Here is a 14,268-nt window from a genome sequence, read left to right as displayed (position 1 = left end):
CGCACGATAGGAAAAAAGGTAAATAAACTCATTAAAATTGAATGCTCTTTTCGCGGAGGAGGGAATAAGCGTGATCATTGAAATCAGAGGACTTACCCGCTAACAGGTCGAATTTACCGGTGCCCGGGTACACAGTTAAGTAAATATATTTTGTAACAAATCTTTAATTAATATTTCCACCCGTATTTGCTTCAGTCAGCTTTGATCAAACCATTGTAAAATTGAAATTAGTTAATCCTGTTTTTTCCTATTAGGGTGAGATGTAACCACCACACAAACTACAAACTGCTTAAAAACTAGGAATTATGCCTCAACTTTTCAGCCCACATTGCAGAGGTCATAACAAAATCCGCCGCTTGTGTCACGATCAAGTCGCACCACCGTCATTCAATATTAATCAGAAAAAAAAGACAGAAAAATAGAATTCATAAGACTTGATCTTTAAAAAGAGGTTCCCCAAAAGTGAAAAAAATTTATAGAATGTTTTAGATGACAGACGTAGTTTTATTTTTATAAACAAATATCCATTTAGAATAAGATCCGATGTTGTTTATCATATATAGGATGACATGTCCTTCAACATCCCAAACAAAGTCACAAATAAAGTCACAAACAAAGGCAGTGCCTCCGGTACCTGAGTGCACTTTTCCTACCACTGTATCTACGAGAAGAATTTAGCATCAGCGTTATATTAGCCTATTCTGACCTAAAATACTTCGCTATACAATATTATTTTAAGAGGATGGAAGGTTTATTGTAATCTGACTATACTCTTCCATCTTTCTTTGATAGGAGCGAATGAAAAAACAGACGTTACCAGAAATGAGTCCATGTAATATTAACACCAAGAAACTGTTTTGCTCATAGGCCACAGCGGGTGGTGGTGGTGGTAGTGGTCAGCACTACAACCCTTCTTCTCCTCCTCATCGGTTAATGACATAAACGATTACTTGCCCAAAACATAAATAGATAATTAATGGAGGAATGTTTCCATACATTATTCTGGCCCTACCCAAGAGAGAATTATCGGAAGGATTGGATCTTTCATACTCGCCTTATACAAGAGGTAGTTCTTTGGAGACTACAGGGCAATTTAGTATTATCAACTGAGTTGATAGTGTAAATTGGCCACCGTAAAGAGTTTTAAAGCTGAAGTGTCAAGCGTCAGCCCTTCGTCAGAGCGAACACCGAGTCTTTTTTTCGGTACTGGCTTTCCTTATTGCTGTGGCATATTCCCACGCTGAATCTGAAGCAATCGTGATCTTTAAAATTTCCTTTTTTTCTCCTATTTACCCTTTTTTAAAATTCTATTCAGAGGGTCTCAATGCCGTCACTCGTCAAAGGACCTAAAATTCAGCCGTCAGCGCTCAAAAAGGATTATCTTTTTTTTTCGAGAAAATATGCTGTTATATTTGGCTTTCGACATTATCTCTTCCTCAAAGCTAAAACATTTGCTCGAGCTTCGCTCCCTCAAAACTGTTCGCACCTCAGCACAGATAATGTCCGCGAAAAAATATCCGTGCTTGTTTTCACGGCAAATAGAGGCTATTGTTTATACGCCACATGGCATCACTGTCAGCTTTAAAGTAGTTTTTAGATTGGCTAGTGTGGAATTAATTGAATTCCTTTTGTAGAACCTACGCGGAGTACCACAGAACAGTTTGTGACTGTGCGTATCTACTCTGATACATCCTAAAGTCACTGCTATTCTAGACTTGACATCTAAACCGTCTTGGTCAGAAAGGCAGTTTAGAAGAAAGGTACACATACTGAATCTGTTACTGCTTTAGGTTGCTCAGTAATTTCCCGAGGTCCAGGCTATAGCTTTCGTGAGACAATACTATATATTATTATGATGAATTATTGCTAGTGCAAAAGAGTTCTGGTGTTCGTCGTCGCGCAGTATTCATAAAAGGTTAATAACTGACGGGTGACAACATGCAAATGTTTATCGAAGTCTTCGTTTGAGCTTTAGACACTAATTCAAGACGAATGAAATAATTATACTCTGAAGACAAATAATTTGACTTAATTTATGTTGGAATCAGATATCCCCAGTCAAACACGTCTTAAATCAAAGTCCTTTATAATATAATTGTCTTTACACCTTCTTATCTATAAGAAGGTGTAAGGACAATTATACAATTAGTCAAACTCCAGTTAATGATTAACCTTTTGGACAAGTGTCCTTTAATTAACAAGTCCTCTCGTGTAAAACCTAGAAGTTCAATTTTGAAGAGGGGCACTTGTACAATAAAAACTTGAGAATTGCTCTTTCCCATATTACTGACGTCGTGCGTGTCAATTGGAATCCTTGAAATTAAAAAGCCTCACACGGCGCCGGAATTTTCTTTTGTCAATTTTTAACTCGCGTGACGGTTAAAAGAGGGAAATAAATGTTGGATACAGAACCGTAAAGGACGTGGTCTGTGAGTGTGCATGACCTCTAAAGGTAAATAATGGCAAGGACATGACAAAGATTTATCAGATGTTCTGCTCTAACACGAACAAATATACTATTTTCTTATGTAAGCATAGCTGATTATTAAAGCTTGTCACGCATAAGGTATTTCGACACGCTCGGCGAACTCTAATACTACGTAATATATGCAAACATCTTTGAGACAAACATCAAAGTCACTCCTCGTCAGAGAGACATCACTCGAAATAATGTGTTGTAAGGTACTTCGCGACGAATTCCGTCTCGTTCAGGCCCGTCTACTGTATCCAAATGCAGACGATTTTGTTCAGTCACCGGTGAGTTCATCTAGATATTTATAATGCTTGAGTAATTGCGTAACGACGTATTGTTGCTGATGTTCAGTTCAGATTGTTGGATTTGATTACAGATAAGCTTACATATTGCACTGTACACATATAATCGTTTTACTGTATCACATCTGACAAGTATAGTCGTTTTATAGGGTTTTTGGACTAATCGTGACACATCTCAAATTAGTTTTTAAACTTGTGTGTGTTCCATTTTAGCGGCTTACTGAATGACTTAGTCTACAAAATTTCCCTTTCTCTAACTCGAGAGCACACATAGAGTATTAAAGGAATTTGATTTAAGAAGTGTTTGATTGGGGATATTTGATTCCACCATAAATTATGTCAAACTATTTGTCTTCAGAATAGAATTATTTCATTCGTCTTGAATTAGTGTCGAAAGCTCAAGTGAAGACTTCGATAAACATTTGCATATTTTCACCCGTTAATTATTAGCCTTTTAGGGAAAGGTCGGCTTCAAATTAACCACAGCATGAATACTGTGCGAAGACGAAAACCTTTTTTGCACTAGTAATAATTTATCATAATAATATATGGTATTGTCTTACGAAAGCTATAGCCTGGACCTCGGGAAATTACTGAGCAACCTAAAGCAGTGAAAAAAACAAATCAGAAATCTTCGGAAACTTGCGCGACCTCGGGCCAATATCGATTTGCGTTACGCAATTTTTAGCTTCAAAACCTCGGCAAATCAATTTCCTTCACTAACTATGCTTTTCAATACTTTGCTTGTGCGACGCGGAGTACGAAAGCCCTCGGCACAGGCGTTTTTCTCTTGGCATTTTCTAGGCGTGCAAAGGCAAACATGAGACGACTGCGTGTCACGCTTTCCTCGTACTTTCCTCACGCTCTATCCCGCTTTGCTTGAGCTATCCACGCGCTTCCTCGCGCTTCCACATGCTTTCCTCCGCTAACCTTAAAAAAGGGGGAAGAAATGAAAAGAATCCTGAATGAGGAGAATCTATAGATAAATTTTCCAAGGCATTTTTTTCTTTCAGTGGTTTGGCACGCTATTTGTCCTGATGTACCGTTTCGTCATTGCTGTGTTCTGCTTAGGATGGACGATAGCAAGTATGACTCTCTTTGAATCTTGGTTTATTTGGCTGAGCAACTGGAGTTTTTACCTTGTCACGGTGTACTTTACTTGTGCGACTATCGTGACAGCCATCCACTACAAGAGAGATCGCAGGACAACAGGAAATGGCAGTGGCGCCGGACACGAAAAAGATTCCGGTGGTGACACACCTAAGGAAATGACTGACTGTACAGTAGAACGCAGGAGAGACAAAGACGTCTATTGACACAAAAGGCGGAGAGGTCACCTTCACCGCTGGCCCCCAGACTCCGAGCGCTACGCCGATGGCTTGGTTCCACGAAGCCTTGTGGGTAATTTACAACATAGCAGCTACGGCCGCTTTTCTGGTTACTATCTCATTCTGGACTTTGATTTACGGCTCGGGTATCAATAATAACGTAACTCCTTTTGGAATTATTGTGCACGTGATTAACGCCATTGTAATCATTGCGGATACCATGCTGACGTCAATGCCCGTGCGGTTGTTGCATGTTGTTTACCCGATGTTCTACAGCGTAGTCTACGTTATCTTTACAGTTATTTACTGGGCGTCCGGTGATGGTATGCGTTATATCTACCCCCAGACTGATTACACAGGAAGACCAGTCTTCTCCGCCTTGTCGATCGTCGGACTTTTACTCATCGGCCTTCCATTATGTCAAATTATTTTGTTTTGCTTCTATTGCATTCGAGTCTGGATGAAAACCAGACGGGGCTATTGTTTCAGTTAAAATCGATTCAGTTTATGTACCTTTCTTCTAAACTGCCTTTCCGACTAAGACAGTTTAGATGTCAAGTTTAGAACAACAGTGACTTTAAGATGTATCAGAGTAGATTAGCATAGTCACAAACTGTTCTGTGGTACTCCGATTAAGTTCTACGAAACGACTCCTGATTACTCAGTCGATTAACTAACCTTTGCCTTCTTGTTTTTTAAAGTGGGACCAAGCTAACAGAAGGATTGAAATAAATTCGATTTTAATAAAACCTAAATTTTTTCAAGCTTTTCTAGTCAATGTTACACCCATGAAAACAGTCCACTCATCCGGGTATGGATGGTGCCAGAAATGTGGTAACTCAACGTCGCTATCAAGCTATAAAGGACTCTCGATTTTTCAAGCACAAAGATCTTTTTACTCCAATCTGGTTTTGTCAATCATTTCAATCAATGGTTTGACTTCATCATCCTTTATAATAAGTCTCAAAAGCTCTTACCTCTCTTATTCTCAACCAATCAGATGCAAAACTAAAACAAATCGCGATAGAGAATCCCATTTCCTCTTTTTTTCTTAAACCAGTTCAATTTATTGACCTGTAGTTGTGCTGAGATTTGCAGCAGTCATTTCTTACTTCAAACGAAAAGTGCTTCAAGAGCTTCTCAGAGCTTTACGTTTGTATCAAACTGTATTACTGGAGAAGCTCCTCGAGAAGCATTCGCGTTTTCAAGCGCTACTGCATGATAATCGCGGAAGACAAGACGGAAGTGCTGTGCTTTGGCGACGAAGGCGCGCCTTATCAAGCTAAGCAACTACCCGGTAAAGAACGTTCAAAAGTTCCGTTACCTGGGCTTTTATCTCCATACCGACCCGCGCGCTGCCAAGCTCGATGAACAAATCTCTATGGCCTGGGACAAGTGCCCCGAAATGAAACATATCTTTACAGACCGCAAGATACATGTACCGCTGTGGATTAGAGCCAAAATGCTCGAGAGTACAGTGCGCGCGAGACTGTCGTACGTAGTCCAGACACGGCTACTGCTACAAAATTACAGGAAATTGTCTTTTCTTCGAAGCAAGAGCATTTTACAGTTTCAATCAGAGAATTATGCCGAGTAGATCCGAAGATGTATTTTTTTTCGGTTTTTTTTATCGGTTATACTAAAAAAGACGATAAACATCTCAAAACAATTTCCTAGTGGCGTCTCCGACAAAAGGCTTTTCCTTGCAGAAATATGTTAATAGGTTTGATCTGCACATCGTGAAAACCTTTGAAGGAAAATTTTATTTATTAGAAGAGAGAGCATTTTACTTTTTGAATTACCTACTAAAGCCCTGAGCCGCTTAATTTGCGAAGTCGTGTCCCAATAAAATTTACCTGATCCCAGTACGGCTCTGTAGTATACTGATGACCCCCCCCCTTCCCCCTCATTAGTAATCCATTTTCTAATGTACCCCCCTGTTCGCTGTTAGCGGCTACTGATCCCCGCTCTGTTCACCCTAAAAACCATGTGACCCTCCCCCCCGACCCTCCACCCCCACCCCCCCACCCCTTTGGTGAGAAATAATGAGTAGTTCCTTTCGAATGTTCACATGCTTATGTGTTTCATGCAAACATTTTATTTATGAAATAAAATCACATTGTGTAGTTGAAGATTTATTATGCTTTAATTTATGTTCACCTATTATTGGCTATTTCATCTTGACCGTGCAAGCCTGCATGGCAGGAATCCCTCTAATCATCACTGGTCGCGAGAGATTACTAACGACAAAAGCATTCGAGATAGCATGTATGAGGTGGTGTGACAAAAGTTAGATACTGACACTACCAAATAAGATTTTAAGACAACCTCCACCGTGAAAGCAAAAGTCTTATTAACTGCAATGATTTCTTTTCTTACTGCTGAATTCTTTAGCGGCAAAATGTAAACAGAAAATTAGAGATTGTTTATTAAAAAGCCGCCTAGAGTAATCAGAAGGTATGGGACGGCAAAGGCTCCTTTCATCAAATATACTAATCTGTTAATCCCAAAGAGTGACAGGCGTCTCTTTTCTGCCCTCGAACGAGATGGTGTGGCATTAGTTGGATACTGATGCTAAGAAATGAGATTTTTTAAGACAACCTCCACCGTAAAATCAAAAGTCGTATAAACTGCAATGATTTGTTATTGCTGATTTCCTTACTGGCGAGATGTAAACAGAAACTAAAGATTGTTAATAACCAAGACGCCGAGAGCAATCAGAGGAAATGGAACGGCAAAGAATTCCTAATCCTTTAATCCCTAAGATTACAAGCGTCTGGTCTGCCCTCGCACGAGATAGCGAGGCATGAGTTGAATACTGATGCCAGAAAATGAGACTTTAAGGCAATATTCACAGCCGTTAAAACCAAGTCTTCAATGATATCTTTTTCTCGTTGCTGATTTTTTTTAGTGGCAAAATGTTAACAACAGATAACAGATCGTATCTTAAAACTTTAAGGTGCACTTTATAAAAGCGATTCAAAAACAATTCGCGTTAATTTAATGCATTTTAATTTACGTCCATGTTTATTTAAATCTTAAATGGTGTTTTATAGCATCATTATCTGTTCAATAACGAAACCTTATCTGTTTTTAGCCGAGGCACTCGAAGAAGCCAGGATCCAAGGAGGTGTTCCTTATCCGTTTACGGAGCAATAACATGATAACAATGAGCTAACAATGACTGAAGATCCTGCTGTTTTTTCCATTCGAAATAATTGTTGAGACGCCGGTTTCAGCATATTCGCGTAAATAATGTTAGGCGCACATTGTTTTCGAAGAGTTCGCGTTAGTTTGATTTAAATCCACCGTTTTGAAAATTCGAGTTAACTTTGTGTAATGTAAATTTTCTTCGCGTTGTCAACCTGCATCTTTAATTTCTTACAATAAAGGTAATCAAACAACAACAGAGAAAAAGGAAAGAAAATGGAACGGCAATTTAACCCCTGAGAGTGACAGGCGTCTCATCTATCTTCACACGAGATGATGAGGCATAAGTTGGAGACTGACACAAGGAAATAAGATTTTAAGACAACCTCCACTGTGGAACCAAACGTGTTATCAATGATTTCTTTTTTCTGGTTGCTGATTTCTTTAATGGCAAGATATAATCAGAAGATTACAGACTGTAATTAAAAAGACAACCGAGGGCAATCTAAAGAGAAGGAACGGCAAAGAATTCCAACAATCAGATATTAAAATTTTTTAACCCTAAGAGAGACAAGTGTCCAATCTGCTCATTGTCATTGTGTCGCTGCTGAATCAAACATTAACCTGACGAGAATAAATGAAAAGTTTGCAAACTAAAGAAGCTCTCGATCGGTAATGAAATTTCACTTGTGAAAAACGTATAGAGAGCTGTATAGACAGTATTTCTACTAATATTAGGGTTTAGAGGGAAAAAAAAACCTGTGTGTGCGCAAGCGTTACCAACAACTAATATAATTAGTTCGTTTAAACCGGCAAGGCGAAACAGGTCCAGTAATTTTACATATTGTTAGTTGTATGAATAACCTTTTACTATTCAAAGGTTAAAAACCGCTTGTGTATTCCCACCAGTTTGTTGTCATTGCCTAATTAAGTTTTTGCCTCGATATGCGAAAGGTTACGTCAAAACTATTCATGCTCTGCTGGCCCTGAACAAAGCCGATGGGTTTTGATTCTCGAAGATTTTGTTTCAGGCACAATTGATAAGGCATTAAGGCTTTGATGACGAATTGACAGGTTGAGACCCGTAAACTGAAGAATGTAACCTCATTTCGTCAGTTGAGATATCAACGTCCGCTCTGTCGCAAGCATCTTTGAGAAAGAGCCACTCCCGGTTTTGTACCTGGCAAGCAGATTAAGATGAACAAACTTCTGCTCTCTTTTCTGGTCATCTCAGTTGTTCTCGCTGTGTGCTGTGCACTGAGAGAACGGCGAGAGGTACGTCAGGATTCTAATCGCCAAAAGCGTTCTATCCGGGACATGGTTCGTCGAGAGGCAAGACGCCTAGATCTGTCCCGCAGAGAATTTGCGCGTCGCGATCTTACACGCCGGGAATTATTTCGACGCGATCTCAGCCGTCGAGATCTCACTCGCCAAGGTAACGGATGGTGTTATTTTAGTGATCGTAGAAGAAACCTGTAAAAAAAATCTGCTCTATGTGTGACTTCGAGGCTCAGTAAGCAGTGGCGCCAAACAAATATCTGGGAGGAACGGGTTCGTAGTCGAAGCCTAAATTTTTTTTCCAAATTTTTTATGCAGCTCACCCGCCAAGATCATTGCTTACTTGATCGTAGCTAAATTAGATTTGACCAGTTTGGGCGTCTCAGTAGATTTTTTACCATGTTCTGGTAAAACGCTGCTCTTCAGAACAACTGTGACCGTTGGTAAATCACAAAAGGATAAAAAATATTTGCTGTACCTTACGTGATGTCTATACTTCCTTGTAGTAATATATCTGCAAGGAGATCATTTCGCGTTCCAACACCCTAGTTCCAAAAGAGCACCTCGTCCAGGCATTTCAGCGAGTAACTGTTTGTCGTTGAACTATTTTTTATAAAGCACAAGCAGACTGAGTTGTCTGAAAGTGGCCTAATATCTTGCAAAAATTGCTGACCCTTCATCTTTAAATCTTGATATCGTTCTTTAGCCCGCCGTCTTGGAGCAAACGATTATCAAGCAGTGCATGCTCAGTTCCACGAGGATGAAGGAGCATTTGCAGGTACGAAAACTGAACTGATATCTTTTTGGCAGCTTTGGCTATCTCATTAACGACCAGCCAGCTGCTTCCTTTCGGAAACCAGGGACAGGACTTGAAACAGATTTTACCAAAATCAATATGCACACATCATAAAGAGATTAAGATAACTGCTTTGAATTGTTCTCAATTGAGATGGTCCGAATGTCACTTAATTAACGTTGAACTCATTTCCGACCATGTTTGAAAGATAACGCTAACTAACAGTCACATTTAATTTCTTTGGACGACCCCAGGTGGACAATGCGAAATACTTTGTTCTGAACATAACTTCTCTTTAGTTTACAAATGCAAACAGTTTGTATTTACTCGGTGGAAATTGGTTCAAATTTATTTCTTTGTCCATGTTATGCACGGGCTCTTATTTGCCTTAACAGTTTACTTATTTCGTGACAGATTCTCGACAACATAGTCTGAAGACTAATCATTATTTGGTGTCGCGGGGGGGGGGGGGGGAAGTGGATCATGGGGGGTCTCATGGTTCTCAGGGAGATAGGAGGGGGGAATTAGTCGTCACGGACAGAGTTTCAAAGGAAACTGAAGGAAATCGACAGCCAACGTAGGGGGGTCATTACATTACTAAAGGCAGACTGCTGGGTTAGGGGGGGGTGGGGGTGGGGGTGGGGTGGGCGTGGGTTGTGAGACTGGAGGTGGGGTTGGTGGTGAGCGCTACCTGTGAATCATTACACTTTGCTATGGTTTTTGTTTTTCTTTCTCTTTGCTACTTAAATTCAGAGACAGATTGAGAGCATTTTCCTCTGCCAAATACATCTGGGAAGCTTAGGTAAGGTATTTTAAATAGTCACGAGGTTTTAAGGCCAAAAATACCCGTTATCATTTACATTTAGAAAAACCTACGAGTGGGTAGGCACTGTAGGTTTGTCAAATAACTAATTTTCAAAACCTGAAATGATTCTTTTTTATTGCGATGCGAGGAAACTCAGCTCCAAAGAAAATTTATCTTGGAGGCGAAAGAAATTGCTTAAAATAAACATTAAGATACAATTGAAAGTTCTTTAGGGATTGTACGTTATGCGAACTTCAAATCTCGCAAAATAGAACAGCCAGGCACTTTTTCACAGATATATGAAAAAGTCTATAAATGAGTGAGAGGGCTCTCATACTAACTGAACAAATGAGCACGCTTTAGGGAGGGCTTTTCTCGTGCTAATTTAAGAGGATAAAGAATTGTCTATCCTAGATCATTAGTCCTATTTTTCATCAATTTTGCTGACTTCTTAAAAGATACTGATTAACTATGATAGAATAGTTAAAGACTTTTTGCTTTTTTTTCCACCTTCACCGTCGAAATAAAACCAAACCATTTTCTTCTTTACCTTTGTTCGTTACTTTTCTTTACTCCTTTATTCATTTCTTTTTCTTTTTCAGGTGATGGTGCACAGAACCAAGAGAGTGTCTTTTTTATATAATCGTCGTGAATTGGTTGTTAGTTTGAAAGTTTGTTGTTTACACAATAAAAATAGGCTTCGGATGTAATCTGTGTTTAGTTGTTACTTGAAAGAATATCTGAAAGCAAAAAACGATATTGTAGAATCCGAAATATCTTTCCTCAGGATTCTTTCTTAATTCTAAAATATATATTGTTGTACAGATATAAAGTTATATGGAATTTTATATATTGCGGTAGTAAGAAAATACAATAATACCCCATAAGTTACAATTTTTTTGTTGCAATCCAACTCCTCAAAGTTGAAATGTAACTCCACTGTCACAAACCTGGTAATTTCGAGCAACTAGGACGAATAACAACAAAAGATGAACTACAAGAAATCGAGAAAAAGCGACAAAAATGGGAAAAAAGGAGGAAAACATTCCTGGTGTGTTTTAAAGTGCTTCTAATGCTTCACCCGGCCAATTATCAAAATCTGGTGATATTATAAGCAATACAACCTTATCGCTGGGGAAATATATGGAAATCTCATTCATCTCCGGGTCATTCAAATACTAATGTATGAGCTCCCCCCCCCGTACATATCTTAGAATCAGTTTAGGATGACCTCTTTCTTCTGTTTTGCAGAAAATATAATTCTTTTATAGGCTGCTCGAACGAACACAGCCTCTAAGCGCCTCGTGGTCAAAATCATATTAAGGTGGAAAAAAGAAAGAGTTGGATCGATTAGCTGCAGATGCTGGCTTAACCGCGATCTCTTGCATGAAACGGAAATTCTGTACAATGGCCACATCACGTTATCAACTCAGTTGATGAACCAACTTATCTTAAAATATTCACTGATGGATGCAAAATTCCATTATAACGAAGAAGTGTCCTTTCTGGATAGGAATGTCATTTCAAGATTACCGTATCATTTAATCGATTGAACGACGCGGCGTTTATTAAATTCTTCGTGATTCGAGTACGGCGTTTACTCGAGGACAGCTTTTATTTAAAATACAAACAATTGCATGGTAACTGACCATTTCAATTTTAAAAAACAGAAACATGTTTTAATGCTTGTCTAAAAAGTCGTTTTCTATATTGCTCTCAATTTCACAATTTGCATGTTAATACTACTACAATACATAAAGTGAATAAAGATCTTATGTCGGATATGCTTTCTCGACATCAGAACTGGTACACTCAAAAGAGTTTGTGTCTGTTTCACTCAAAATTCAACTGCGATGGAAGCAATGACCGCTGTGTGCTTTATGAGTCTATTATTCGAATAAACGCCGCATGATGATGCGGCGTTGATTCGAGGGCGGCGTTTATTAATATTTCTGCTCTAAAATGCGGCTTTTATTCGAGGGCGGCGTTTGTTCGAATAAATACGTTAAGCTAATTACCAAAAGATGAAAAGTTACTTAACCTGGAAGATATGATTTTCAAAATGCTTACACTCGGTATGAACCCTTAAAATTGTACACGTAGATTCGGGAAAAGTTCCACGCGAAACTTTAATTTGCTAAAACTTATCTTTTTGTTGACATCGCGTAGGCCTCCGATACCTGGCCATAGTTAATTGCAATTACGCTGGTATCGAAACGATATTTTTTGTTCTAGCTAATCCTTCAGGCTAATTGTTCAAGTTGTTTTGAAGTTGCAGTTACAAATTGTTGTAGCTTGTGTCAGTCTGGTAGTCCCCCTTAACATAAACTCCACGTCATGCCAGTTGTTTCGAACAAGCTTAGTACTAGAAGTAATATTCAACCTCAGCCGTTCTGCCAGAAAAAACCGTGGTATCATTTGTGAATGAACAATGGAACTTTTAATTAGGTTGTTTACGAACTCTATTTGTAAGCTTTTTTAACTACCTTTTATATTTTAGTATTTGTTGCGGGTACGGATCACGTACTAAAGTACGACGCAACTTTTCCGTGCGCACAACCATTGGTGTTTGACACTCGTGCAGGTTGAACCTTCGTTACATCCATTTGGTCTTCTGAAACACTAAAAGGTTTGACTTCACTAATCCTTCGGATTAGGTTCTTAACCCTGTGCACAAAGTTGTAAAGTTCTTTGTTCTGTGGTTTCCAAAACCAACAGTCTCAAACAATCACGGTGCGTTGCGAGGCATTATATTTTCGGTACTTTATGTGTCACTTGTAGGAAACGTAGTCCAGTTGCTGACCCTAGCCGAGAATAAAAGTCACAACAACATAGCATAAGTCTACGCTGTTGAAAAGTAAGACCACACTGTTGTGAAGTAACCTACAACACTTTTCTGCCCTTAGATTTTTGTGAAAGTTTTTAGTTTAGGCTAATTTTGTGAAATCCCGAGGAAGACCTGGAGACTTTCATTTAATAAACTTGGACCACAACATCGGGATAACTTTCTTCCTTAATCTTTGTTTGGTAATGAGGTGCATTCGTGCATGCAATGACTTATTAATTGACGGCTCTCGATGGGGTCCATAGCCAACTGTCAAAAAATCGAAAATTCACTGTTAAACCATTAAACAATAGCATGTTAAAGTGGTATCCCCGGGACTTTGTAGCCAGCGGTAATAGTACGCTCTCAATACACTTCTGATTGAAAACATACAGTAAGAAACTATTTGATTTCGCTAAAAGAAAAAGAAGTTTGCCCAATTAGCAATTTCTTTCAATTTTTTAGTGGGCTTTAAACAATCGACAGACATTGATTGTGAAGATGACATCCGCTAAGGTTGTCAAAACGTCAGTCACTTTTACAGACAATAATCCTTCCAGGACTCCCTCGGCCTATGATGCCACACAAACAGTTACTAAAGATAATTATGCAAATAATAATAATAACAATGATAATAAATCATTGTCTGTAAATTTGTTTCTTTACCGAGCTCAAAACTTACCATTTCTCTTATTCTATTTACAGACATGACGCCAACGACATCGCTGATCCTGGCAGTATGCAAGACGCGTGTCATGTATGAACTTCGTAATGGACCTCGCTCACCATAGAGTCTCTGTGGGTCAGTGGTAGAGCATCGGAGGTCTGAGGTTTGATTCTTTGTCCCACGCTGGTGATGACACGAAAAACATAATTCTCAAACAATGATAATGTTTATAAATAACAAATAATAACGATAACAATAATAATGATAACAACTGAAAGGTAGAGGAAAAACGACAACAACACGAACGGTTTAAAAACGTATCTGGAAGAGGAATTCATTAAAATGTTTGTCGGATGTCTACGTCTGTTTGCGGAATATGCGTAACTGCACACTCGTTACGATAGAAATACATTAAAAAAAGTCCAAATCAGACTGAAAGATTTATCCGCTACTAGTAAAAGGGAATTCGTCTAATTGGCCGAGATGCATTTTCATATAACAATGTAATGTGAGAAGTACGGTTGACCGTTTTCAGTAATTTTCCAATGGCAGCAGAACAGGTTCTTGTCAATCTTACCCGCCAGTACTCAAACATAAATCACAAATATAACAAATACTGACCAATCACTTGCTCAATAGAAGAAA

The 14,268-nt window shown here is 38.9% G+C and overlaps 2 protein-coding genes across 2 annotated transcripts; both read left to right on the top strand.

Annotated features, from left to right (window-relative positions):
- The first annotated feature begins 2,455 nt into the window (after positions 1-2,455).
- On the top strand, positions 2,456-4,881 carry LOC131795531 (protein rolling stone). The gene is given in 3 exon segments (XM_059113114.2): positions 2,456-2,757; positions 3,789-4,084; positions 4,086-4,881. Coding segments are annotated over 3 exon segments (957 nt in total). The 5' UTR covers positions 2,456-2,607; the 3' UTR covers positions 4,597-4,881.
- Positions 4,882-8,349: 3,468 nt separating this feature from the next.
- Positions 8,350-10,842, top strand: LOC131795532 (uncharacterized). Its single transcript, XM_059113117.2, has 4 exons — positions 8,350-8,688; positions 9,238-9,309; positions 10,081-10,129; positions 10,735-10,842. Exons 1-3 carry the CDS (start codon positions 8,451-8,453, stop codon positions 10,089-10,091), a joined length of 321 nt encoding a protein of 106 aa, XP_058969100.1. The 5' UTR covers positions 8,350-8,450; the 3' UTR covers positions 10,092-10,129; positions 10,735-10,842.
- Positions 10,843-14,268: the final 3,426 nt, after the last annotated feature.

Source organism: Pocillopora verrucosa, chromosome 1 (genome assembly GCF_036669915.1).
Source record: "Pocillopora verrucosa isolate sample1 chromosome 1, ASM3666991v2, whole genome shotgun sequence".
Classification (NCBI taxonomy): Eukaryota; Metazoa; Cnidaria; class Anthozoa; order Scleractinia; family Pocilloporidae; genus Pocillopora; species Pocillopora verrucosa.
The sequence above is the reverse complement of the archived record's forward strand: the minus strand, read 5'-3'. Positions and strand labels throughout refer to the sequence as shown.